Below are 26,186 nucleotides of genomic sequence, written 5' to 3'. Positions count from 1 at the left end.
TATTGGGTATTTGTCTACAGCATATGGAATTGTACTATGTTGTACTATGTGTTCGCAGTTATTTTTGTTTGATATAAAGACTGGATACTTATAATTTTCATAGAGTGTGTGTGAATGCTATAATTTCTGTCAGAAATTTCGTATAATGTCTTAGAGGTAACTTAAATGGTTGACTCCTGATAGTTAAAGCGCTCAACTCACAATCTGATAGTTAGGTGTTTGAAACTCCTTCGCCGAACATCGTTCTTACATCAGTGGATCTTTATATCGTGACGCTCAGTCTCATTATTCGTCGTGGTGTAAAAAAAAATAAAAAAAAACTCCCAGCTGTCGGAATAAAGTGAATCACTGTGTTATAGTTTAATCTTTAAAATGAAACTATTTTTAACTACCATTAACTAGCCAACGAGAGGTTTCATGCCTCCGCCTGAAGAATTAAAAACGGGATCCCATAATTTTGTAAAGAACAGTTGATAGAAAACCATCAACCTGCGACATCATGAGGACATCCAAAGTCAACCTTACACTTTCCTAAAGAACGAAACAAAATCACCTTTTTCAAAAGCTTGAGATACTTGACACCATTTCATCGCTATGTCAACAAAGATCTTATACATTTTGTGGGTTTTAAAAAAACAACAACACATGCATACAAATTCTCTCTGCATGATAAATTGTCTTCCTGTCAGCAAGTTGTTTGGAAGATTATAAACAGTAAACTTGCCCATCATGTGTATTCATAGAGGCAAGTAAACATTACAACTCGCATACTTAAAACACAAACATTGTTCGTGTTGTAAGAGGTACCCGTTTTTTTGTTTTCTTTTGCATTGGTTACTTTGAGACTTAGCAGGATATGACATGTTAGTTCGTGTTTCACTAGGCAGGCCTGTGTATACACTCGCACGTTACAGATTTAGAGGTTAGAGGTGAGAGTCAAATGCTCCATTTCCTTGGTTCATACAGCAGGAAGTAACAGAATATATCTTTTATTCGCTATAATAGTATGTCTATGAAGCGAACTCGTACAAAGATACCGGTCATATTTCGAAAGTTTACCACTAACATATACACCCACCATCTGCCTAGAGAAAATAACTTTTAGTGCTGTCAATCACGAATTAAAGCTTTAGAACTGTGGCTACCCGCACATTTAAAACATATTTGCAGTATATTCTATCAGAACCATTACAAATCTATAAAATAAGTTCAATCAACTATTTTCTCACCACTGAATAAAATTTACTAAATAGTTTTAAACACCACAAGTAACTATGGGGGTTTCAACGTATCTCAGGAAGGCTGGTATGGGCATTAATACTTTTACCAGCTGTCCTGAGATACACTTTTACTTAAGTGTGGGGGTTTCAGTGCAGTGATATAACTTTACTAAAACAAAATATTATGATTTCTGTTTTGTTTTGAATTTCGTGCAAAGCTACACGAGGACTATCTGCGCTGGCCTTCCCTAATTTAGCAATGTAAGACTAGAGAGAAGGCAGCTAGTCATTGTCACCCACAGCCAACTTTTGGGTTACTCTTTTATCAAAGAATAGTGGAATTGACCGTACAATTATAACGCCCCCATAGTCGAAAGGAAGAACATGTTTGGTGCAACAGGGATTCGAATTCGCTATACTCGGATTACGAGTCGAGTGCCTTAATTACCTGGCCATGCCGGGACTAAAATATTATGAACTTAGAACTACGTAAACTACAGAAAGTGGGATTACTTAGAATATTTTCAGTAATATCTTTCAAAGTAAATCCCGTACATGTTCTGAACAGTAATTACATCAGTCGGACTGATATGTAGTCAGGCTGTATATGTATACGGACCATCGCCATATCATAAGCAGGATATCCGTCCACAAATTATCTGCCCTGGTTTGAAAATATCTGTCTGCATGTCGATCATTATCATGAGATAAGAAGAAGCGAACGTTCCTATTCCCTAGTCCTGTCTATAGCTTTTTTTATTCTGGGGTGGGTGCCAATGAAACACAAAGGGGTTTACATCTATGATTAGATTAATGGACATCATTAGATTAAAGGGGCAACGACATTTCACGGGGGCTCTGGCCCGCTCGCTCGCGTTGGTTTGTGGGTAAACGATATCCCCGAGGAATTATTAACTTTTAAGTGCGAGGTTTATTTGAATATTATGTCTTAAGGATGTGTAAAGTTGACAAAATATCAGTCGTGAGAACACCAAACATGTGTCGCATATTTGGCAGAAGGTGTATGATAATTTCAGTTGTGCTCTTGTGGGCGTTCGTAAGGGACACTTGCTCTCTTGAATTATTAATTTCGCGTTTCCCTAAATATAGCTTTGATATTTTTTGTCACCTCACCCGTCCACTGTAATATAGGCTGTGGGTGCTCACGAGTGTGTCTTTGAACTGACTTAAACTTGTATACATCAAACGACTCATGAGCTTTCAGGGGTTTTCAAGCGAAGGGCAGAATAAAAAAGGATATTTAATGGGATACAATTCAAAAGGAGGCAAAATATCATACTAATATTGAATACGGCGAACTTAACTACGTCCTACTTATACAACAGATTCACGTTGATAGCAGTAAAATTATTAATGGTGGAATTTCGGTTAAAACAATACGTTTTGTTCATTGTTTTCTGTCTTACTAATCACACAAGGCAGAATAACCATGTTTTATGCTTACAAAATGATGCCTTATAAATGACTGAAGTCGTATCGTGTCAAAGTTTTATACAACAGTTCAACAGAAGAAACGCCCGAAATAAACTCGTTGGATCACATTCTCTCAGATAATTATACTAGAACGTTCTTTTAACAACGTTTACCCAGACCACAAGTGTCAGAAAATTAAACTAGTGGGAACTGAGAATATAGTTTCCTATCTTCATTGGCAGAGATAAAATGATCCATTTATTTAATGCTTCAGGTTTCTCATAAATTGTTAGACATTAGTTTCTGGTGCTCTCACGGTAGGGTAAGGTATAGCAGGCAGAATCTGAAATTAAAACAATTACTAGAAACGGATTTCTTCTTGGGATTTTCTTATGGCACGTCGTTTTCTCAAAACTTGTATATTAATAAATCAATGAAACAAATATCTTTCGAAATAGCGACTTTTTAACTATTTTGTTTTTATTCGTATAAGGTTTGCCAAACGAAATTCTGATTTCAAACAATCATTAAAATATTAAGGAAGTAATTCAACTGGTGGCAAACCAAGTCGTTAAATACCAAGGAAGTAATTCAACTGGTGGCACAAGAAGTCGTTAAATACCAAGAAGGTAATTCAACTGGTGGCGCAACAAGTCGTTAAATACCAAGAAAGTAATTCAGCTGGTGGCACAAGAAGTCGTTAAATACCAAGAAGGTAATTCAACTGGTGGCACAACACGTCGTTAAATACCACGGAAGTAACTGAGCTGGAGGCACAAGTCGTTAAATGCCAAGGAAGTAACTGAGCTGGAGACACAACAAGTCGTTAAATACCAAGGAAGTAACTGAGCTAGAGGCACAACAAGTCGTTAAATACCAAGGAAGTAACTGAGCTGGAGGCACAAGTCGTTAAATACCAAGGAAGTAACTGAGCTAGAGGCACAACAAGTCGTTAAATACCAAGGAAGTAACTGAGCTGAAGCCACAACAAGTCGTTAAGTACCAAGGAAGTAATTCAACTGGTGGTACAATAAGCAGAAATTTTAAAGAAGGAATGCCAGTAACAAGCTACTGAGAAGTAGGTTATGTATAACGGACATGAGATTCTGTAGAATGTTCATTTTTTAAGCCTAGATAAACTGTAAATCTTTCGAAAACAAATTAATAATGTAAAAAGTAGCTTTGTATACACAGAATTAATGCGTTTCGAATAAATTATAATAAAAAAAACAAGAGGGAATCCTCAACAACCGCGGCACTTGAAATTCTATTAGGCAGGATTAGAGTACATTAATCCATCAGACACTGGGCTTAGTCAAATACAACAGTCGAAATGGTTTCACATTCTGAGGCCAAAACTGTAATTAGATGTCAACTAGGTCAAGAGATGACAGAGCTACGAGCTAAAAGCTTCTTGAAAAATTCAGGACTGTTCTATGAGCTGCTACGTCACTGCTAAAAAAAGAAACTGAAATTTGTTTTTCCATAAATATACATTACAACCAATACGTACCAAACAGGCACATACGGAAAGTGTATGAACAATAAAAAGGCATCACTTAAAACATTTCTTGGAAGATAAAAAATATATATCTTGCAGAGGTTTTCAGAACAGGAGGGAAGAAGCCCTCTACCTACGTTACGTTATACATCTGGTAAGCCATCCAATTTGATAGCATAATGTTTCATCGCGTTCATCGATCAATACTGATTTGTCCTTCAAGACACTGGGAACATAGACGAGGACACATATACGGATAACATACAATTTTTACATCTGATAATTATCTTGTTTCCTAATAACTAATGGATATTTAATCATAAGAAATGTAAAAAAGAAGCCATCTATTCAAGTATTGTCTCACTTTTTTTTGCGTTTGTGTGTAACACAAATACGGATGAGAATCTAATTACAGCGGGTGTGTGAAAAACATAAGACAATCTGTAATTAAACACTTGAATAGCGAAATGCATGTAATACCTGCTGCGACACAAGTCAACATACGCCGTGAAAGCTGTCCCCGTCTTCATACCCGCCATCGGTGAAGCGATTTAGAAACTCTTAGGCCGTGAATCCAGTATATTGACTGTGTTCGCTGCTCTCACGAACTGTTTACTCTATACAACATGTGCGACAGGTCCTTCCGTGGGACTCGTAACAGCCGTACGATCACAAATTACAAAACATATACACTCTCATAAACATTATGATGATATAGCCTCTTGCGGTCGGAGTTAAAGCTCGTGTGTCGTGCCTCTCACAACGTTGTCTTTCCTGACGTCAGCATAAACCACCTACACACTTGTTCGAAAACACACACAGATATGTATACGTGATATATAAGGTTACAGTTCAGGTTAATGTAAATATCTGAGAAATATGAGACAGAGGCACTAAATCTATCACACCCTATAACTGAAAGACATACATTATATCTTTAGAAATTATTTCATTTTTGTGTTCCTGTACATTTCGGTCTTTTTATACAAAGTATAAAAACAAAACAAAAGGCACTTATAGAAGCGGAAGAAGAATGGACTCGCGAACCAGGTCCACACTGGATGGAAAACGAAACTGTTGCCGCGAAATATCAATTAAAAAACGTAAAACAAAGCGACTTTAGATGCAAAACAAAATCACATGGATTACGTGCTTCCTAAAATTACATAGACGGTAAAAATAATCTTCTTGTGATTTTTAATCGAAAAACATTTAATTTTATTAATGGTACCCACATGATTAAAACTTGAGCAGCGAACAGAAATTACAACCAGAGGAAAAAATAATTTTTAAAAGAACCTCAAATGTCCAGTTCAACTGAATGAAAAAGACGACAGAACACCTTAAGTATACGTCTGATTAAAATAGATACACAGAAAAACTGTGTAAAGTATTATTAGACAAAGTTAACATTTCACGGAACAAGTTTCGAAACTTTAACGTGTCCTTCAGTCTACCTTTATTTGAGAAAGAAACACAGAATTTGTTTACTACACTATAAACCCATAATACTAGAACAATAGGTGGTGCTAAGTATTTTATCATACACAGATGTTACTTGGTTATTTCTCCTACACAAAAGAAAATCCTCAACAGTCGCGACATTTGAAATTTATTTAGATAGGATTAGAATAAGTTTATCTATAAGACCCTTCCCCACTTTTTATTAGTTACATTTTTGTGCGCCAGGAATACAAAGCGTGGAGTGCGCGTATACCCTATTTGAATTTATTAATTACCAGGGTCTCTGCTAGCCTACTATCAAATTGAAATTATTTTACGCAAGATTAGAATTATACAATCTACAAGACCTTGAGCGTGGTCAAATACATTAATTGAAACGGTTTGACCTCCTGATTTTAAAATTGTTATTAGATTTCAAATCATTCAAGAGGTGACGAACTATTAGCTAAAAGTTTGTACTTGAAAACTCAAAGCCATTCTATGAGCCACTATGCCGCGGCTAAAAATGTCTTTCTTTTTGCCTTTTCATAATTGTACAAATATTTACGATTTTTGTCACCAAAGGTTGTGTAAGATATCCGGAGAAGAACAATTATTTCAAGGTTCTTTATCAATATCCAAACACCACTTAAAATTACTTATTCTCGAACAAGTCTAGATTTGAAGATAAAGTGCAGGGGTGTCTATATAGTTCCGTACCAAGTTTGAGAAAAATTTATGTTACTGAAACGGGAAGAAATTTTGATAGCAGGATCACATAAATTGACCAGGATGTTAAAAAAAATAGTAAAACAAACAATACTATTTTTGCTACAGATGAAAAATGTTGATAATCAAACCAGCTACAATTCAGCCCAAATAAAAGTAGAAATTATAAGAAAAGATCTGCTAAACATGAAAACCTATAATGGTCACTTTAAGCTGAATCCCTTTCCGACATCTTGTGTTTTGAAGTCACTTGAAACCTACGCTATAACATACAATCTGTGTGTAATTTTGTTCACAAGCAAAGAGGGCACACGAAAGCCTTAAAACTTCTTGGTTTCTAACAGTAGGTCATAGATTGCACGAATCTTCACGTGGTGTTTCGCAGTGTACCAGTTTTAATCTGAACACAGTTTTAAAAAGATATTTTAAAGTAAATTTCTTAAACAAACAACCTAAATAACCCAAAATAACACGCCCCCCGAAGGGGCTTCAATAACTCGTCAGGAGACATCTTAACTATCAGCAAGCTTTGAAAACGTGTTACGTTGAATTACTGAGAGATTCATTTGCAAGTTTCGTATTTTCACAAAAATCTGGTTTCACTATGTTTCAATGTGACCATGCCTTATTGTAATATGTCTTGTTATTTCAGTTATGATTTCATGGTCAACGTTAATATACTTGTTAGTTGTTCTTCAAATAATTTGAGATACATTCGTTGATCTGCCAGTCAACAATGATAGAACTTATTCTACTGATTAACCAACCTGTCTTGTCGCCAACAAACTGGACAGCGGTCATCTGTTTGTAACCAAAGTAAGTAAATTCACTTGTACTTGGACATTTACTCAAGGATCATGGCCACGGAGAAAGGTGTGTGTGTGTGTGTGTGTGTAAGAAGTAGGTAGCACTGTCATGGGAGGAGAAACAGTAAAATGGGATTTGACCTGCCGAGGTCGAACCAAAACACAAACACTGACTATGAACAATGGTTTCTGTTTCGAGATGCATTTCTATCGGATATACGAATAAAGAATAATGTGATTATTTTTAATTACTCAGTAAAAGTTTATAAAAATTATCCCTTACTTGTATCTATATAAATATAACAGTACTGTCTATTGTACATCTATGTAACTAATGCATAAAGCGTGAATGGATCTTCACCCAAATCGATACGAAGGTTCAATGTGGTCATGCAAGGGTACATACATACAAAGTTTCATATTTGAATTTTGTGTTTTACGGTTCCTATGGGCATTTTAACCACAATTTTACTTCCTGTTGATGTATCTTCAAATTTGGTACTATGGGGAGATACAAATTTTCAATTTTGCGATCTGCGATTTTTCTGGGTGTTTTCGCAGTTTTTACCACTATGTCGACCCCTGCTGACGGATCTTCACCAAATTTGGCATGAAGGTTTGTTGGGTCTATGGAGAGATAAATAGAAAATTTCAGTTTCATATTTTATGCTTTGCAGTTTTTATGGGCGTTTTTGCATTTAAAAAAAAATTATAATCACATACGAGGAAAGCAACTATTCACGTCCTAAGATGACCTATGACCTTTCATTAATCATGAATTTAGATAAATTCCGTCTTGTCAACATCCCCTTTCTCTTGTTTTTGTTGCCGAGATATTAAAGTGTTCACGTCCTTTAGTCTGATTACATAATTTCCTTAGATAAATCTGACAAGTACACAAGGGCCATTTTCCAAATAGAAGACCCGGAACATCCGTTCTATACTGGCTTTTATTAGTCAGTTTAAAATACTCTCGTTTACATCTACTTTTCGAAGACTAGTCAAACTATTACGAAAAAAGGGGTGAAGGCCTAAACAGCTGTGTTAATTTTAACTGTTCTTACGAACAAGCAATTGGATCATTTAAAGAGGAACGAAAGTGAGACAGAAGTGTAATTTTATATTCAAACAAACTAATAACATGATGTCATGAAGGATTATCACTGTAGAGATAAACTGGATAGTGTTTCAAAAGAAGCACTGATGTAAATATTTTCTATCGTTCCGTGATGAACAGTTACGTCCTTCATGCTTGTACACAAAAATAGAAAGATGAACATGGCAAACTGAATCAGCAGGTGGATAACACATCAGTACTTCATGACAAGCTTAACTTTCCAATTGTGTTGTCCTGTCCTCATACAAAGGTGTTTATATGCCTAAGTATCAAGTGAGTTATTCAAAACATTCCGATAGATAAAAGTAACACAGGTCAACACAAGAAATAACACATAGGATTATAACTTTACAAAGCCTCAAGTCAAAATTTAGACAGTGGCTTATTATTAGCTAGAAATACAGATGTAAAGATAATTGTAATCAATACACAGCAGGAAGCATGAGCAAGATAGTTCAACTCCTAGAGAGAAGGGCTAATTTTATATGAACCACAATCACCCAGGCTGGCTGACTTCATATGGTTACACAACCAGAGAACAGGACTGATTATGTATGGATACACAATCATCTAAGCTAGCTGACTTTATATGGTTACACAACCAGAGAACAGGACTGATTATGTATAGATACATAATCACTAAGACCGACTGACTTTATGTAGTTACATACCCACTCAGTTTAAATGACTCTCATACACACAGCTTGAAAAGACTACATGATTACATACCCAGTCAGACAAGTATAATACAATATAGAGAGCAGCTATAGTGAACAATTTACATGTAGCTAGAAATCCATTCAACCAAACTGATATAAAATGTAGAAAAACATTCAAAAATGCAGTATATAGCTGGAACAACATGATGAGGTTCAAAAATTGTTTTAATATTAGAAAAACCTCTTTAGAAACACAAATTCAGCCATCTCTATGGGTATATATACACATTCAATCACCTAGACAGTTATTATTTAGACATCCATCAGCCAAGTGTGGCAGACACCACATGTATCCAAACAACTGAATAGATATACATACAAAGGATCTGTTTTTCAAATGTATTCATACACCGAGTCAGCTTAAGATATCACACACACACTTATTCAACTTCACTAATAATATAAACCTATCAATTCAACCTGACAGATAGCTTACTTCACACATATTATACACCCAAACATGCTTGACACATGTGATTATAAACCTGGACATTTTTCATCAATTTGACGCATACACCTAAACACCTTGCCAAATAGAATCCAAACTCAATAATATTTAGGGATATAAAGACACATTTCCAGTATTAACCTGAAAGATAAAAAGCATCACAGAGAAACAACCGAGATAGACAAGATACACAAACAGGTAGAAAATACCATAAAGACATAACGAATAGGATGATATCCTTATTACACATTTATTTGGGTCCTATCAATAAGATTTGGTTGACTGTAGAGTTCTATATACATGCAAAACTAAAATGTTATCTGTCGTGTAAGCAAAGTCTATAAAAACAGATATGCGCATATAATCTGATGTACTCAATACACAAACACAGCCGTATCCAGGTCCTACATTTACATCGTGGGAAAATCTTGAGCAAGATATACGTATAAAGTGAAACAAATATGTCGAGTCACGCATACATAGTTACATACAAGGTTTAATAGAAGACATAAATAAAAGTGTCTCCAAGCTAACAGAACGTAATGATTCCACTTCAAGGACGTGCATACACAGGACACTGTATAGCGCGTCAGTCCTATAGAAACAAACGGGTTGTTCTGATCCTACATGAAACATTTAACAGAGTATTCGGAAAATGTACGTTTCATGAATTTAAGGATGGTTACAAAATGAAATTAACATTTCATAACCAGATAACCATAGTTTATCTTTCAATTTAATTAATTTTATATTTATTACGTAACTAAAGTTAATAAAGCCAACTAGCATGGGCCTGGTGATTAGAGTGCTCGACCAGAAGTCTAAGGATCGCGAGTTTAAGCACTTGCCAAACCTAGCACCCTCGTCCTCTCAGCCGTGAGGGGCGTCATAATGATACGGTTAACCTCATTATTCGTTGGTTAAGAGGAAGCCCAAGAATTGGCGATCTTGCTTCTCTCTTTCATTGCTAACTTAGAGAAGCCTACCTGAATAAGAGATGGGTGACATCAGGTAAGGTTTGTTCCGTTGTTTGTATTTGAATTTCGCGCAAAGCTACACGGGGGCTATTTGTGCTAGCCGTCTCTAATTTAGCAGTGTAAAACTAGAGGGAAGGCAGCTAGTCATCACCACCCACCACCGACTGTTGGGTTATTCTTTTACCAACGAATAGTGGGATAGACTGTAACATTATACTGCCTCCACGGCTGAAAGAGCGAACGTGTTTGGTGCGACGGTGATTCGAGCTCGCGACCCTCAGATTGTGAGTCCGCCACCAGGTAAATCTGCGAGAATCACCGATGGTATATCACTATCTTAAATAAACGGTTATAAGTGATATCGGAACTACAAAAAAAAATACTACGATGTCAGAGAACATGGACAATACCATACACACACACACACACACGTGTGTGTGTGGTAATGGATAATGGTCATCCTCAATCTCCGGAAAAGCCTCACGTAATCTAGTATGTATTCACAGATGGGGTTAGATTTGGGGGTTTCAACAAATCCAGGGAGCTTATCGACTAAGTGCAAAAATATCTTAACCCCAGATGTCTTATTTAAACAACAACTGCCCGCAACTGCATCAATATGGCAGTTGCGATTCTAGTTGTTTTAGATAAATGTACTACAGGGTGTTCGGAAAGTCACTGTGCAGTTTTGAAAGCAGTAATAACAGCATTCATTCAGTCTATTTCAAGCCAGCAACTGATAGCGGTGTTTAGAAACAAAATAAGAAGGATCCAAGCCTGTATTGATGCCAACGGTGGTCACTTTCAACATTGTTTATAACTGTCATTCATATTTACCTCCTGTATTCTATATTGAAACATGTCTGTTAATAAATATGTAAGTGCACAGTGACTTTCCGAACACCATGTATTTTGTAATTTTTCATTACCACGTTTTCACATCCTGTCGTTTCATAAAGATTTGTTCGACCACTTAAGAACAAAAAATCGTTACTTTATATTTATTATAAACATTAGAATTTATTTTTGTATGTTACACACCACCTAAACATAATAAATAGTATTTAACTGTAATTGATCTAACTAGTACGGGCCTGTTCACCGAACTACTTACAATACGAACTAATTGAAAATAATTAGAATGTTTAGGCTTAGGGAAATCCAAGACGAATCTCTGAACAAAAATATATTTCGCTACCTATAAAGGTAAGTTGTCCTTTCACAACTACGTATATTAACAGAGCCGGCAATACAAACAAGACTTGTATTCTAACAACAATGTTAACATTGGAGCTGATTCGTAAACGCCTCACTGCGATTATATTATGTACGCAGCACAGTCCAAACGGCTGCGCCCTCTATAAGTAAAACATAAATTTAATACTTATAGATGGAATTTAATTTACAAACAACAAACTAAGAACTGATATATTATAGGAATAACATAGTTTTCTTTACATTATTAATTATGCCCACCTCTACTATTCAGACTGACGACTAAGTTTTGTTCTTCTAAGTCAGCGAGGGTCGCTTGTGTATATGAACTGTTTGTGTCCTTGTGAAACGTATGCATTTATAGCCTACGTATGTCCTTCGCTCAACTCATATTTATTAACTTAAGAAGATAAAAAACAAAGAAAAAACAACAGAGTTTAAGTAGGTAGTGTTTCACATAACCTTTACTAATCACACTATGTCGTTAACGGGGTCGCGGAATAGTTGTTATACTTAAAAAAATTTCGGTTGCAAATATTTTGATATCAATGTTATTACTACAAAGACTTTTCACTGTAGTTTACTGAGTCGCTTACTGTTTAATTAATAATTATGTTCACAGTTAAAAAGCCTGGAATACAAACTTCAAGGGGATATACTTTTACCCCCCTTCAGCGATATGTTTTTAATTTTTTGTTTGTTGGGATTCACGCATAGTTACATTTGTGCTCGTCCTCTCTGAATAGACCAATAGCGATAGACCAATAAGAAGACAGCTAGTTGACACACGCACACTACCAACAGCCAGCTAACTCTTGGGCTGCTCTAATCGAACAATGTGATTGACCGTAACATTATAACATACACATGTATGAAAGAACGAACCTGTTCAGTGATGGGGTTTGAGCCTCTGACCCGCAGATTACAAATGGAACCTCATAACCACTAGGACATGCAAGGCCTAAATGTTTGTTTACTTGCCGACAGAGAGACGTTGTGGGTTTAAGAACCGACAACTACCCCTTACATACGTTTTTACCAAAGTGTTTGCTAAGCTATCAAATAGTGGTTAATTAAATAAAAATATACAACGTAATCCTCCTGTTACACAAGTCCAACTTCGATAATTACATCTTAAAACCAAATATCTTACACAGTAGTTTGCACCTTGGTGTTGTTTCATCTGTTTGTTTGGGATTCTTGTGTAGTTTCGCTGCCAACTTTCTAGTTATTGAATAGCACTCATGGCCATCACTTAGGCTACTCTAATCAAATAATGTGATTGGGCAGTTAGTTTCATGGACACCTACGGCCCGAAAGTGAAGATCGTGCTTCTGCAGCGACAGGGCACGAATTCAGTCTGAGCACAATAACCGTTATGTAACACCCAGCTCCATTTGTTTTGTCCTTGTTGCTTATATCTTTTCCACCCCCACAGAATGATTTTAAATAAACATATACATAAATATATGAATCATATGTTTCAACTTTCTTTGACCTGGTATGGCCTAGTGATATTGAGAGCTATACTTGCAATCTACGAGTCGTATAACTGAAACCCAGCACCAAACATGCTCGTCATATTAACCGTAGGGACATTATAAATGTGACGGTCGATTCCACTGTTCGCTGATAAGAGATAATTCAATAGATGACGCTGTTAACTGTCTTCTTTTCAGCCCTTCACTTCAAAATTAGGGACAGTTGACGCGATTGCCCATCGAGTGGTTTTAGGTTGTTATTCGCCCAATCATCTTCATAACGTTAATTTTTTAAAGTTTCTGTGCAAAACTACATAATGGGCTATCTGCACTATGCCAATCGTAGGGATCTGACCCCGAATTTTAGCGTTGTAAATTGTAAAACCGCTTGCTTACTGTGAGTCACCAGAAGTGGGGACGTAATACGAACAGAAATTATGTCTGCCTACTATTTCTACAAATAAATTAAAACACTGGTCCGTATGCTCTGGATGGTAAATTAACTTTCTGGAGAACTAACGAAAGTTTCGTTCTCGTCAAAGTAATCTACATCTGCCAAACAGCAGACATACACAAGGATTAATACAAAAAATAAGTAACTTCCGGTTTATTCTGGTGGTGCTGAGAAGCAAATGAAAACAACACGATATATTCTATGCTGAAACGGATGTGCTTAGTTGTAATTTCTAATACAGCAGCGAAACCATCGCTAAAATGAAAGCAGACAGGTGAAAGATGTTACTATGTAAGAAACTCGACACCAGAGGGATCATATGAAACTTAAACCCGAAATAAAGTCATTCACAATACTCGTGATACGGTACTTGAGTGTGTGGTGGGGAAGCTTGTATAACGAAAAAAGAAAAAGTAGGCAAATATTTCTGGTATCATAGAACATGGAACGTAGTGACTATTTAAGAGACCTTTAGCTACAAACAAAATAGTTCAAATACAAACATTTTATATTGAGGTTAATAATATAAATTTCATCTTAAAAAGAAAAGAGAAATAAACGAAAACCAATCTGATGTTATATGTGTATGCGTATTTATAATTGCAATATTTTAAAACTATACTCTTCAAAAAAAGAAATGCAAAAGGGATATTTTTGTTATTTTAAAGAGAAATATATGTAATAACGTTAGAAGCTCAGAGTATGTGATGTTACACGTGTTAAGGCACTGATTGTCAGACCAAAATGACAATAAAAGATGTGTACTTTCAAAACGGAGGAAAACATCGAATTTTTCGCCAAAACGCATGCGTGTCCAATAAATTTGTTTGAGAGATCTGCATGTTCTGCAAGCGCAACATGTGCAAAATCCCTATAAAAGTAACGGGTTCTCGGTTTCCATAGCTGAGTGTTAAGCCACCGACACACAATACAGTTACGCCACGACTGAATGAAGCACAACGCAACAACGCCATTGGTCGCTTGGAAGCAGGCGAATATCGATTAGATGTTGCCAGAGCTGTGAATGTCCACCCAAGCACCATCACAAGGCTATGGTCACCAACAACATGGATCAACTCGTGACCGTCCACGATCTGGCAGACCTCGTGTGACCACGCCTGCACAAGATCGCTACATCCGGTTACGTCACCTTCGGGATAGGAACACCACTGCGACGTCTACTGCCTCAACCCTACCAGGGCTGCATAGGATTTCCGATCAGACCGTACGCAACCGTCTACGAGATTCTTAGGCCCCATGTGCAACCCATCATGGTGAACGTCAACGACGTTTTTCAACATGACAACGCCCGTCCTCACACAGCCCGACTCACCACTGTCTTCTTGAGACACCACAACATCAACGTTCTTCCCTGGCCCTCCAGATCACCAGATTTAAACCCCATCAAACATCTTTGGGACGAGTTGGACCGACGTCTCCGACAACCTCAACTGCAGACTCTACCTCAGCTTGCAGCAGCTTTGCAGGCTGACTGGACATCCATTCCACAGGATGCTATTCGTCATCTCATCGCTTCCATGGGCAGGAGATGCCAAGCAGTTATTGATGCTCACGGGGGGCATACTCGTTATTGACGTTGAGTGACGTTAAACTTCACTTAGTGAGCGTGGACTTCGCCTTTGCAGACTTTGAATGTTCAGCAGTGAATGTGCAAAGTTTCACACATGTCATACAGAACTACCCGGAATAAACTTGTTAACAATTTGTCTCATATTTTGCCTTTTGCGTTTCTTTTTTTGAAGAGTATATTTATGATAAAAATAATACTGAACATAAAAAAAAACATCAGTAGTTTACTTACATTCCACACAAAGATTTGCAACTAAATTGACAACCTCTTTTACCACCTAGTGGTATATATATGAATATTACATGAACTCTTGTAAATTCGTTATTTTGGAAATATTTATCCCGGATTGTTCAGTGGTTACCATTGTATTTTGTGACTCTTATTAGCAAGATATGATAAAAAAACACTCATTGAGAGCCCATTTAACACTAACAACAGTGGACAGTCAATCATTTTAGTCTACTAAACTATATACGGTTTTGTTAAACACATTATGTACGAATCTACACGCTGAATACTTACACATTTTCAACCGACTAGCGACAAAGGTAACTATGGATAATTTATTTAATGCTAAGGCTGAAAATCTGGGGATGAGGTGGGGTGAAGCCCCCAAAGCTCCCACGTCTACTCTCTTCAACAGCCTCTCGTCTACGTTGAATAAACAACAGATGATGTTTCCTAAAACATTCTTCTGAAAGCAACCGTCATAATCGCAAAACAAGAGGGAATCCTCAAACGCCACAGCTGTAATTAGATCTTAAATCAGTCAAAAGATGGAGATATAAGTTAAAAGTTTGTACTTGAACAAAAAAAAATATCGCAATTCTATGATCCATTATGCCGCAGCTAAAAAATAAAACAATAGATTTTACCACATGGAATTAAAGCAGCTGTTATCAATCTGTGGTAAGTGACCTCTCTTTAGATTGTCAATGGAAAGATTGCACAGGCAGAAGCATAGTGAAGAGATTCCATTGTTGTCCGAAAAGGAAGAAAGTTTTAGAACCACTAGTATAGTGGATTAGTTTCAGTGGGAACAAATTCTTTGCGCTAGTATTTTTTAGAAATCGAATTTTACTAAAATCGAAATTACACTGATAACAATAAACTACTGAAGTACCCGTATATTGGACGGATGTAAGTTCATGGTTAACGAAAGGTTATCTTAGGACATGAAAAGTTGCTTCCTTTATATGAAATTGTAAGAAAACGCCTATACAAATTGCAAAATATAAAATGTGAAACCGTAAACTTGTTCGTTTGTTTCACGTTAAGCACAAAGCTACACAATGAACTATCTGTAATTTGATCACCACGGGTATTGAAACCCGGTTTCTAGCGTTTCAAGGCCGCAAACACATCGTTGTACCACCGGGGGATGGCGAATTTGTATATAGCTCTCCACTGACTCGGTGAATCTCCATACCAAATTTGTGAGGATCCATCAACAAGAAGTGAAGTAATGGTAAAAATGCCCATAAAAAACCACAAAATGTAAAATTGAAAATAGCTATTAACCCCCACATGGAGCTAATAAACCTCTATACCAATTATGGTGAAGATGCCTCCAAATACACATGGACATAACAGGCAGTACTGTTATATTTATATAGACAAATAGTTATATGGACATAACAACAGGCAGCACTAGTATATTTATGTAGACAAGTAGTTACATGGACACAAGAGACAGTACTAGTATACTTGTATAGACAAACAAGCTGGCAAAACTCACCGTTCAACCGTTACACTGAACCAGGACAAACGATTTAATCCGCTGATGATTATGACATTAAAATTTAGCAATGAACTCAACAAGGTCATAACGTTGAAAAACAAAGGGGCCGTAAAAAAATATAAACTAACACGAATCAAGCATGTTCTAGATCAATACGTTTTATGAACATAGTGAATTAATACTACATGCCTTCCCTCACATTAAAATTAAACCGCAAAATAAGACGAGGATGAGAACCAAACAAAATATTATTACTTATTTTGTACATCTGGACTTTTAAAATTTATTTACTGATAATTGGTTCGTTTAAATATTTGAATATTCTCAGTTGCATATAATATCCAACCATATCTATTTCCTAGGACGACAATTACATTTCCATCCAATAACATCTTTGTTATACCTAGATTAACTCAACTGCAGATGTTAAAACATCCTAAGTTTGATTTGTCAAATTTCCCGCAAAGTTACTTTAGGGCTATCTGCGTTAGTCATCCCTAATTAAGAAGTGACAGACTAGAGGGAATATAGCTGGTCAATGCCACCCACCACCAACTTCTGGGCTACTCTTTCATCAAAGAAAAGTAGGAGTAGCCGTAACATCATAATACCGCCAAGACTGAAAGGGCGAAAAGGTTTCAAATGAAGCGAGTTAAGCCTTCTAACCATTAGGTCATGCCAAGTCCCTACTCGAGTTGAACCCAGAAAGTAATATTGACGAAAGCTAAGCCCATCAACAAATCCTCTGACAGTTTGATAAAGTGACCAAAATAGTTCCAAATATTTTTCACTAATATGTTATACAAAATTTCTAAGTTTTCAAACCGAATACTTGATACGTACGACGTACCAATATTTAAACTTTCCACAATAATTCTACTTTATTTACATCACTTGTAATAAGGTTATCACAACAAACTCAGAAACTTCAGATCACAACACTACAGAATAGACTTTGTAGCTTGATGGTGCAAAACAAAATGATGCGTTTTATTCAGGAGATTATAGTTAAAATAATGAAATATATAAAAATCACCTGATAAAACAACATGCCGAATAGCAGTGCAGCCTTTTAATAGCTGAAAGTGTGGTTGTTTGTTCAGCAACATCGAAACTCAAACCTTGAGCTTTGCAGTCCGTAACCTGGCACGCTAACTACTATAAGCCACATACAACATAAAACACCGTTTATATTGGATAAATGATACCCCTTTAAGATGTCGATTTGTTTGTATATCACTCTCTTCCGGCTGGGTCCACCTATCGTAATATACTGATCACGTTCACGGTTTTCTGTATGGGAACACACAGTGCTAAGAACTGAATCAAACACTAATTTTCTATATAAGACATAGAGGGACTCCAGCAGTAATTAGGGACAAAGTAATCAACAAAATCACGGACCCGTAAGCATTTAACTACATAAACAATTCAGAAAACGTTTGTTTAAGAAATGAACATAGTCCGGTGGTTCATTCTAGTATTACTAGATATTTACAAGAAAAAAACATATTTTAAAACTTGTCAGAACAAACAATCAGACACGTTCACAATGTACAACATATCTGAGTACAGTGCACGATTCTTAACACAATAACGAATACAGTTTAATGTGTGATTCATAGAGCAATGTATCACGTAAATCACTAAATGTTCTTACCAATAAAAAAGTACATGTGTTTAACATATCGTACATAGGTTTTATAGTTGACAGGATTACATTTTTTGCGTTACATCGTTTCAAACAAACCCTTTTCATGAATATATCAAATTTACGATGTTGTAGGACACCTACTCACCTCTTCGGCTCTTTCCTCATAATATACGTTATTATAAACACGAACTTATCTTTTACGCGAAAAAACCGACGTGGTTGTCATCTCTCGCGACAAACTTGTAAAAATCGTCTTATCATCATTTGCTTTCTACGGTTGTTCGACAAAATCAGGTTAATATCCTCAAACAATTCCCTCAAACTTACGTTTAATTCATATTATTAGATCACGCGGCCAGCGCCGAACAGAATAGTTCGGAAGTGAGTGGCGTGGTTGGTGTCTTCACACCTCATCCTGCTTCCTGTCCCGGCGTAGCCTCGAATCCAGCGAGCAGGCTTGTGCTTTAACGCGCGTTAAATACAGCGTACTTTGGTTGACGCCCAAACTCCGCGTGTTCACAAATGATAACCCATCTGTAATAATATGCCTATACTGTCGCTTCCTAACACGTAATTGATGCGAAGCATCATGACACCTAAAATACGTGATTATTCTGATTTGCCGATAGTAGCCTCAGAACAATAGAAGAATATTTGTGTATAATCAATACGTGTCCTACATTTTCACAACACACACGTGTGTTAACTTTCTCTTTTCCTCTTTCTGATAACTGAAAGTTAGCCTTAATTCAGCATTACTTTCCAGTTGTTTTTTTTATCTGTGTCAATAAAAATCACATTTTTAAACGAACATAACGCAATAAAAAATCACGTTTTTAAACAAACATAACGCAATAAAAATCACGTTTTTAAACAAACATAATACAATTAATCACGAGCTGATTTTAGTCTTCACAATGTTTATTCTCACAGTACGCGAAGCAAAGCTTGCTCACATAAAACTGGCGCGAACTGCGTCAAACAAATCGCGAATCTGAAAATTCTAGCAGTTGCTCCTGCTGTACACTGTTTGTTTTGAATTTCGTGCAAAGCTACACGAAGGCTATTTGTGCTAGTAGTCCCTAATTTAACATGGCATTACTAGAGGGAAGGCAGCTAGTCATCTCTACCTACCGCCAACTCTTAGGCTACTCTTTTACCAACGAATAGTGGGATTGACCCTAACATTATAATGCCTCCACGGCTGAAAGGGCAAGCATGTTTGGTGTAACGGGGATTCGAAGCCGCGACCATCAGATTACGAATGGAGCGCCTTGACCACTTGGCCATGCCGGGCCTAACTGTACAAACACACATGGCTGAACAGAAGGCATGTTGAACCGATGTGTATCGTGTAGTAACCGATAACAAGCACGAAATCTTGTATGATTTTTGTCTAAGAAATAACTCGAAACAGAACAAAAAGGCGACAGAAAGTTGGGCAGTAATATATGCATATTGTATGGATAAAAGTTATATGAACATGGGTATCTAAACAAGGAGGATCGTAATAGCGAAGACAACGTGACAACATGTTGAAACATAGTAACGAATATATGGACGCAATTGTCCTCTAGTCGCACAGCGTTATGTCTGCTGACTCGCACCGCTAGAAACAGGATTTTGATACCTGTGGTTGGCAGAGTACAGATAGACCATTGTGTAGCTTTGTACTTAATTCCAAACAAACCGACACACTGACTTTATACGGCATAAAAGGGTTTCTTTATTGAAAGTTATGTAAGGCCTAAATCATATATTGAGTTTTAAAATTGACGACATTTTATGCTTACGTGGACTTAACAGGCAGGATAGGAACAGCTCAGATTTAGAGACAGTGTTCCTACTTTTTAAGCCACAGGCCAGATGGAATAGGCCAGCAACACCTGCCGTCCTGCTCTTTTGGACCGATTGACTATTACTTTTATAACGAGCTTGTGGGCGAAAGAATGTGCGTTCTCTTATAGCAAAGCCACATCGGGCTATCTGCTGGGTCCACCGTGGGGAATCGAACCTCTGATTTTAGCGTCGTAAACCCGTACCAGCGGAGAATCGCGGCTGAAAGAGAGGGGCATGTTATGTGTCATCACCTCTCGAAACAACTACTCGATCTTCAGCCATAATACTCAGCCACAACCGGCCCGTTGAGTTTTAAAACTGTTTCCTTTAATTACATGATATTATTCCTAGAGTTGGTGTGATAGTAGACGCAGAACTGATATCAGATCTTTAAGCCTTTTGCCCCTAACTGCACACTAATTTCTGGAAATATCATTATAATAGATATAGATTCACGTGCATATTTTACAGGGTGTTCGGAAAATCACTGTGCATTTATATATCTATTAACAGACAAAACTGCACATTGACTTTCCGAACACCCTGTATAAATAAAATATTATTAACTACTGCATCTAAAGGACGAACCGATGGGGCAAACACAGGAAAGTGAAAAAAACAAAAACATTATTGGAAAGATACCAGTGTGTAAGTAAGATGACAGAATATAGTTCATCAGAAGTTATTTCGCTTATTTGCCCATGAACACGTGCAAAACGAAACCAAAAGAACAAACAAACATGAAACACCATTACCACATTCATATGCGTATTTACCTTCATTTAAAGATATTACATATAACATCGAAAAGAAATCGTACAAATAGTATAAATATATCACAATAACAGCTTCATACGTTCTGTGCACTTTAGTTTTCAATCAAACACCCGTAACAAAACTGTATGAGTTATAAAATATTAGCATATGAACACTGTCGAAAAGTCAGTACCATATATTACTAACATTTGTGTATATATACTTGAAACAGTTTACCCACTAAATAATCTCCATTTCGTGATTCGCGAGGGTCCTCTCCACGTGGGTCCACTGAAATAGCATAAAAAGCAGCGTCAATTCTTTCCATTAATTAATTAATTTGCATGTCTAGCCAAGCACCCACACTTTGCGACTCCTTCCTATATCACTGTACAAGATTTCCAACGAGTTGTTTTTGTTATTTTTCCTTTTCTGGGGCACAGAAGTAAAAGATGAATTGCAAGATATTTAAGTTTCCGGAAAAAAACAACCCGTTCTGTAACTTTGAGTGCCATATGACAGTTAAGACAAGTGTGTTGATCGTGGGTGGTGGTGTTGACTTACTACCTCTCTCTTCTCTCTAGTTTATCGGTCCAAATTCATGAACGGTCATGTGCAGATAGCCCCTGTGTAGTTTTGTGTGAAAATTCTAAAACAAACAAACAATGAAGATAAAGCAGAGCAAATCCCAGCTTGTCATCAACTTCAATTCGTGCTGTGGACTAAGCACAAGTATACCCTTGTGCAACGTATGCTTATCAATAAAGAAATCGCGGAAAATTCCGGTTACTCGTATTTGTGTAAGTGAATGTAAGACATTTATTAAATGAAAGATTCGTTTTACTTCTCAAGAAGTGTAGTAATGAGAGAGAAATACCAACTTTCACGTGCACACACAGTGCTTAATTGTAGTACAAAGGTCAAACACCACTTATCTATAACGGTCCTTGAGATGTCCATAGGTTAGTTACATTAATGGTATTATTTACAATGATCAGTTCAAGTGTAACAAACTTGATTATTTAAGAAGGGAAAAATGTGTTAATGATATTCAACTGACGAGGCTGAATGTGCTGTAACAATATTACACACAAACATGCCAAAGATACAAGTATTGACGGATACAAACATAATTATAGAAAGCGATATGCTACGGAACCAACAAATAGGAAAAAATGAAGAGACCGTTTTTAACTGATGGGTAAATACAAGGCAGCGTACATCTCATCATAGTAGTCGATACGATATGTTTGTTTGTATTTACGCACATGGCTACATAATGGGCTGTCGGGGTTCCACCCTCCATGGGTATCGAAACCCTATTTTGTGGGGTTCGAGTTCGCAGAAATTCCAGTGTGCGATACGATCGTAGATCTAGATACTGATGCCGCAATGCAGTACTCACATAGATAAAGAAGTTTTACCAACGGTTTGTTACAAAGTTTGACAATCTTGTCTGTAATATATTATCTATATTACTAAAATTGTCTTAAGTATTTCACAATTTAGTGTTTTTTTCATATTCTCTGGTTTTATTAACTAAATGGCAGCTGACAAGAGAAGTAATACAAAAAGTAAATATTTGTATTTTATTATTGTTAACTTATTTTACTTTGTATATAATGTTTTTAATAAAGACAACATGTATTTAATACTCATCTTCCTTTATTGAATCATTAAATGTTAGCAAAATATTTTATTAGAAATTCTAATTTTTTTCTGTACAAAAGATGTATAATGTTTACAGAAAACTTTCCAAATTTCGCGAAGATACATAAATCGTATCGAATGATGTATCAAAACATCGTATTACGGTTTCATGATAACACATTTATCGTATCGTTCTATCCCACACCATTAGTAAATACTGTTTATGGATCACCTTTAATGAGTTATTGCTCTGCTGTCAACTGTCAGTGAAGAGAATTGTGTATTACGAATGCACCACGTGCTAGTAACTATCAATTGTATTACTTCAGTGAAATGGCTTAAGGTACTGGTATTCCGTGATATACATCTTGTCAGAAAATGTCTTATTAAAGTCATTGAACTTGGTACAGTTTTGACAGTCTGTTATCCATTCTTCTCTGAAAGTGGTGTACTTCCGGTTGCGCATGCTCAATATTGTGGATAAGGAAAATAAAAGAAAAACAAAAACAACGAATTTTTCCACTCGAAGCAGCGAGTTAATGAGTTCATTTCGTTATACTCCTTTCTGCCTGAACAAGAACAAACCGGTAAATTAATAGAACACATATTAGTACCGTCAAATGTAACCGCTTAGTCCTGGTTTTACTCAAGTCTGCGAACTACATATCTAAACAGATATAATAACTATAAATGCGTACTATAGACACACCATGATAAATGTAATCAAACATACAGCCACGTGTTGAAGTGGGTGGGTCTTTTGGGTCCAAAGTTGAACTCGTTTTACGTGTTCTTTAGTGTCCAGGGATGGAAAAAAAAAATCCTATACAGATAATGGTTCCTTTATTACAACTGCAAATAAACATTTACAGTAAATTTCCTCTGATAAGTATGAGAATAACATTTCCGCAAGTATGCACAGCGTTAAAAATGTAATTGCATAATGAGAAGCCATCATCAAAGAAAGAAACAAAAACAAATGTTAAGAACCAAGAGGAACTCACGCGGGATCACTTACTTACTTAGTTACTTTTTATTGTTCTATCATTTACAAGAAACTTCAAATGAGCAAGCTAATCAGTAATTGTAATTCCTTTGTGTATATCATATCATTACTGGAAATGGCCTTAACTTACTGGAAGGAAGTGTAATTATAAAAATATTACACGTTCATTTCATAACTCACTAGTTTTGTGTGTGTGTGTGTGTGTGTGTGTGTGTGTGTGTGAGTGTTTTCTTATATTAAAGCCGCATTGAACCATCTGCTGTCTCTATCGAGGGGGATCGACCCCCCTCCCTTATATTAGCGTTGCAAATTCGTAGACTTACCGCTGTCCCAGCCGGGAACAGCTTAATCTGAACATAAATATACACACGTGCATGCACATACAAACATAAACCAGTTCAATATCATCGATTTGTCTCTGTTTTAGAATTTCGTGCAAAGCTACAAAAGGGCTATATGTGCTAGCTATTCCTAATTTAGAAGTGTAAGATTAGATGAAAGGAAGTTAGTCATCACCACCCACCTCCAACTCTTGGACTACTCTTTTACCAACGAATAGTGGGATTGACCGTCACATTATAACTTCCCCACGGTTGAAAGGGCGAGAATTTTTTTTGTTGCCAAGTGCAAAGATGCACAATTGGCTAGCTATCTGTGCTGTACTCACCGTAGTGATCATTCTTCGAATTTGAGCATTATAAGCTCTCAAGCTTACCGATAAATTACAAAAGGCATGTTGTATATAAATTCCAAAAATGCCTAAGGTTAATTTAAGGAAGGATAAGTTTACCTAGTATATCCTTCTGTTAACAGATTTCTGATATCAGCTTATCTATAGACAAGATACAATTCAGTCACAGTAAGATTCATTAGGGCAGCTTAATATAAAATTGCAGTCGATATCTGTAGAAAGTTTGTTAAAGCTAGAAAGAATACTTATAAAGTGTCTATAGTTGTTTTCCTATAAATTTTACCTGTTTCGCTTTATCACGGTTTAAACTGTCTTAGTGTTATACAAATAATTACGGTTTAAACTGTTTTATAATAGTTATCACGGTTTACGCTGCTTTAATACAAGTTGTTACGGTTTAAGCCGTTAGTGTTATACGAGTTTTCACAATTTAAGCTGCTATAGAGTGTTGTATAATTTATTTGTGTGTGTGTGTGTTAAGGAAAACTTGTGATAGAGTAGAATAAAGATATATGGTATCTCCCACCGTCAACACTTGGGCTGATTTACTCTTCATGAATAGTGTAATTCGACGATCATTTTAGGCACGACCCTAGCGTTTTGAGCGAATTTTTAGCCGCGGCATAGCGGCTCATAGAACGACTCCAAATTTTTCCATATACAAACTTTTAGCTTATAGCTTCGTCAACTCGTGATCGATTTCATATCTAATTGCAGTTTTGGGATTTAGGAGGCTAAGCCCCTTCAACTGATGTATTTGACCACGCACAAGGTTTCATAGATTAATTTTATTCTAATCTTGTACAAAATAATTAAGTGCCGCGGCTATTGTGGATTCCCTCGCTACAGCAACGATTCACTTTTGTTTGGTCAATACCTCGCAGAGCTAGTCGTACCTAATTAAGAAGTAAGAGATCAGAGGGACGGTAGCTAGTCGACACCATCCGTCTTCAACTCGAGTTACTCTTTTCCTAGCAAAAAGGAGGATTGACCGTTACATCACAACACCGACACTACTGAAAGGGTGAACATGTTAAGTGAAAAATATTCCAATTCGTATCCACTGATTGCGAGTTGAGTGTTCTAACCACCAGGCCTTCTCGATTCATAGTTTTAGAACTTTCACCGGTAGGTGATGTCTTTAAGTAGATTAAAGCAATAATTAAATGAAAAGGCTTAAAAAATGTCAGTAACGAAAAAAATAATAATATAATATAATTATTATATAATAATTATATAATATATAATTCAAGAAGGAAAACAAGAGAAAATTTTCGTATATTAATCGAACTGTTCAATACCTGTAAAACAAACAAGTGTCGCTCTAATAATATTGAATTATTTCTGGTGTCTAAACTTCACAAAATATACATCTATAAATAACACCCCGGCGAAAATCCTCTTATACTAAATGCATTTGTTGAAACTTAAAGTAATTTTTATTTGTCATTCCTCACATATATTGGAATATCCATTTAAATTACTTTAAGCGATTGCAGTTATTTAAACAACTGAATATCATTTTTCACACTTCTCTGTATATAACAATTTCAAACATCGTTGCCTAACACCATTCATTGCAGTCTGATCACAGCGGCTTTTAATTATTTCTGAAACTGTTTTTTAGTTACTGTATAAAAGAAAACAATGATAGCAATAAACTTAACGAGAAACAAAACATTTCCCGTTCATATCGTATAGATATAATGTTAAC

General features: G+C 36.3%; 1 protein-coding gene across 13 annotated transcripts in view; it reads right to left on the bottom strand.

Moving 5' to 3' along the window:
* The window catches only part of LOC143230509 (rap1 GTPase-activating protein 1-like), a 148,921-nt gene that overhangs the window by 69,475 nt on the left and 53,260 nt on the right, over window positions 1–26,186 (bottom strand). For 2 of the 13 annotated variants that reach the window (XR_013016473.1, XM_076464188.1), the window contains exon 1: window positions 18,676–18,976. The exons of 7 other annotated variants lie outside the window; for them this stretch is intronic. Coding sequence is in view for 2 of the 6 variants with exons in the window: in XM_076464188.1 (XP_076320303.1) it covers window positions 18,676–18,695 (20 nt within the window). In the remaining 4 variants the exon portion in view is untranslated. Of the gene's footprint in view, window positions 1–4,635; window positions 4,946–11,870; window positions 11,915–18,675; window positions 18,977–26,186 lie in introns of those variants that run through there. 4 more of the 13 variants (XR_013016472.1, XM_076464187.1, XM_076464196.1 and 1 more) reach the window with 3 other exon arrangements.

The sequence above is a fragment of the Tachypleus tridentatus genome, chromosome 10 (genome assembly GCF_004210375.1).
Source record: "Tachypleus tridentatus isolate NWPU-2018 chromosome 10, ASM421037v1, whole genome shotgun sequence".
NCBI lineage: Eukaryota > Metazoa > Arthropoda > Merostomata > Xiphosura > Limulidae > Tachypleus > Tachypleus tridentatus.
The sequence above is the reverse complement of the archived record's forward strand: the minus strand, read 5'-3'. Positions and strand labels throughout refer to the sequence as shown.